Source organism: Myotis brandtii, unplaced genomic scaffold (genome assembly GCF_000412655.1).
Source record: "Myotis brandtii unplaced genomic scaffold, ASM41265v1 scaffold4259, whole genome shotgun sequence".
Classification (NCBI taxonomy): Eukaryota; Metazoa; Chordata; class Mammalia; order Chiroptera; family Vespertilionidae; genus Myotis; species Myotis brandtii.
In genome coordinates this window covers 167,029-168,798 of record NW_005366311.1, presented here as the reverse complement: position 1 = coordinate 168,798, position 1,770 = coordinate 167,029, and the positions used below count along the sequence as shown (strand labels likewise).

The 1,770-nt window shown below is 36.7% G+C and overlaps 1 protein-coding gene across 2 annotated transcripts in view; it reads right to left on the bottom strand.

Moving 5' to 3' along the window:
- Nucleotides 1-1,770, bottom strand: part of ORC2 (origin recognition complex, subunit 2) — a 24,463-nt gene that overhangs the window by 6,457 nt on the left and 16,236 nt on the right. For both annotated transcript variants that reach the window (XM_005874125.2, XM_005874126.2), the window contains exon 12: nucleotides 1,035-1,131. In XM_005874125.2, the coding sequence (XP_005874187.1) occupies nucleotides 1,035-1,131 (97 nt within the window). The remainder of the gene's footprint in view (nucleotides 1-1,034; nucleotides 1,132-1,770) is intronic.

Here is a 1,770-nt window from a genome sequence, read left to right as displayed (position 1 = left end):
TTGTTTACCCATATCTTCAGAAAAAAAATCACTTCTACTGTCATGGTAAACAACCTGTTTCCCTATTTATAATGGTCTGGCCCTCTAGCAACTTCAGCACAAAATTATAGCTAATTTGCCTACAAATGTCAGGTGGTCATAATAATCTGGCCACTCAGTGTATATCACATATAACATGTATTATATATACAATACATATCTAGTACATATATGCATATATATGAAACGACTTTGGCATCTATTTTAATGAGCATAAAAACAATACCAAAATTACCCATCAAATCAAGCATAACAAATTACTCCTTCTAATTCTTAAGCAATGACTGACTGACAATTGTTAAAGCCTAAATAATTTTATTTCTAATTTTCTGAAATGCTCACATACATAACCAGAAAATTCACACCAAAGAATAACAAAATAAAAGTTTTTTCCATTCCATATTTTAGTATATGAAATTACTGAAATGCAATATTTACTCAGAAATAAGAATTTTTAATAAAAATATTAAATATAAGAGTATCACATAAAATGTACCAATCGACTGGAGGCACTTTACAATCACCAACGAAACCTGAAAATTATTCTGAAATAAGAGGCTTTGGCTAGCCCTGACCGGTTTGGCTCAGTGGATAGAGCGTCAGCCTGGGGACCGAAGGGTCCCACGTTCGATTCCGGTCAGGGGCATGTACCTTGGTTGCGGGCACATCCCCAATAGGAGGTGTGCAGGAGGCAGCTGATCGATGTTTCTAACTCTCTATCCCTCTCCCTTCCTCTCTGTAAAAAATCAATAAAGTATATTTAAAAAAAAAAGGGGGGGGCTTTGGCTTATAAAAAAATCAAAGTAGTAGGAATAATTTTTTCTTGTTAGGTAACTAGTGAAGTTCATAGAAAAAGAAAACACAATTATTTTAGAGTAATCTAAATCAGCATTGAGAAAAGTAAAAATAATCCTCATTTGTGTGTATACTAATACATGAATAAGTAAGTGTATGCTTAGCTTCACCCTAAAACTAGAGCATCTACTTCATGTTACCTTCTTTAAATTTGTTTATTATCCAGTCTAGTTGATCCAGTACATTTCGGAAAGTACCCATATGATCGAGGACTTCTTCTGTTATAGAATTCAGGATCTGTATCATAGAAGTGCAAGAGGTACATAAATTATAACTTATTCTGCATAAAAGATAAATACAATTAGGAAATCAATCCTTTTTTATAAATTAAAAATGAATTTAGATTTCCCTCCAAGTATGAAAAAAATTACTTTTTAAAAAATGCTACTGGGGCCAAAACCGGTTTGGCTCAGTGGATAGAGTGTCGGCCTGCGGACTGAAGAGTCCCAGGTTCGATTCCAGTCAAGGGCATGTACCTGGGTTGCGGGCACATCCCCAGTAGATGTGCAGGAGGCAGCTGATCGATGTTTCTCTCTCATCGATGTTTCTGACTCTCTCTCTCCCTTCCTCTCTGTAAAAAATCAATACAATATATTAAAAAAAAAAATGCTACTGGGCCCTGGCCAGTGTTTCTCAGTGGTTAGAGCATTGGCCCTCAAGGGTTCGATTCCTGGTCAAGGGCATGTACCTGGATTGCAGGTTCCATCCCCGGCCTCAGTCAGGGAGACAACCAATCGATGTGTCTCTCTCAAATCAATGTTTCTCTCTCTCCTTTCTCTCTCCTTCCCCCCTCCCTTCCACTCTCTCTGAAAATCAGGTGAGGATTAGCAAAACAAGAAAGTTTCCCGGTACTTAAGTATATCTATCTTCATAAAT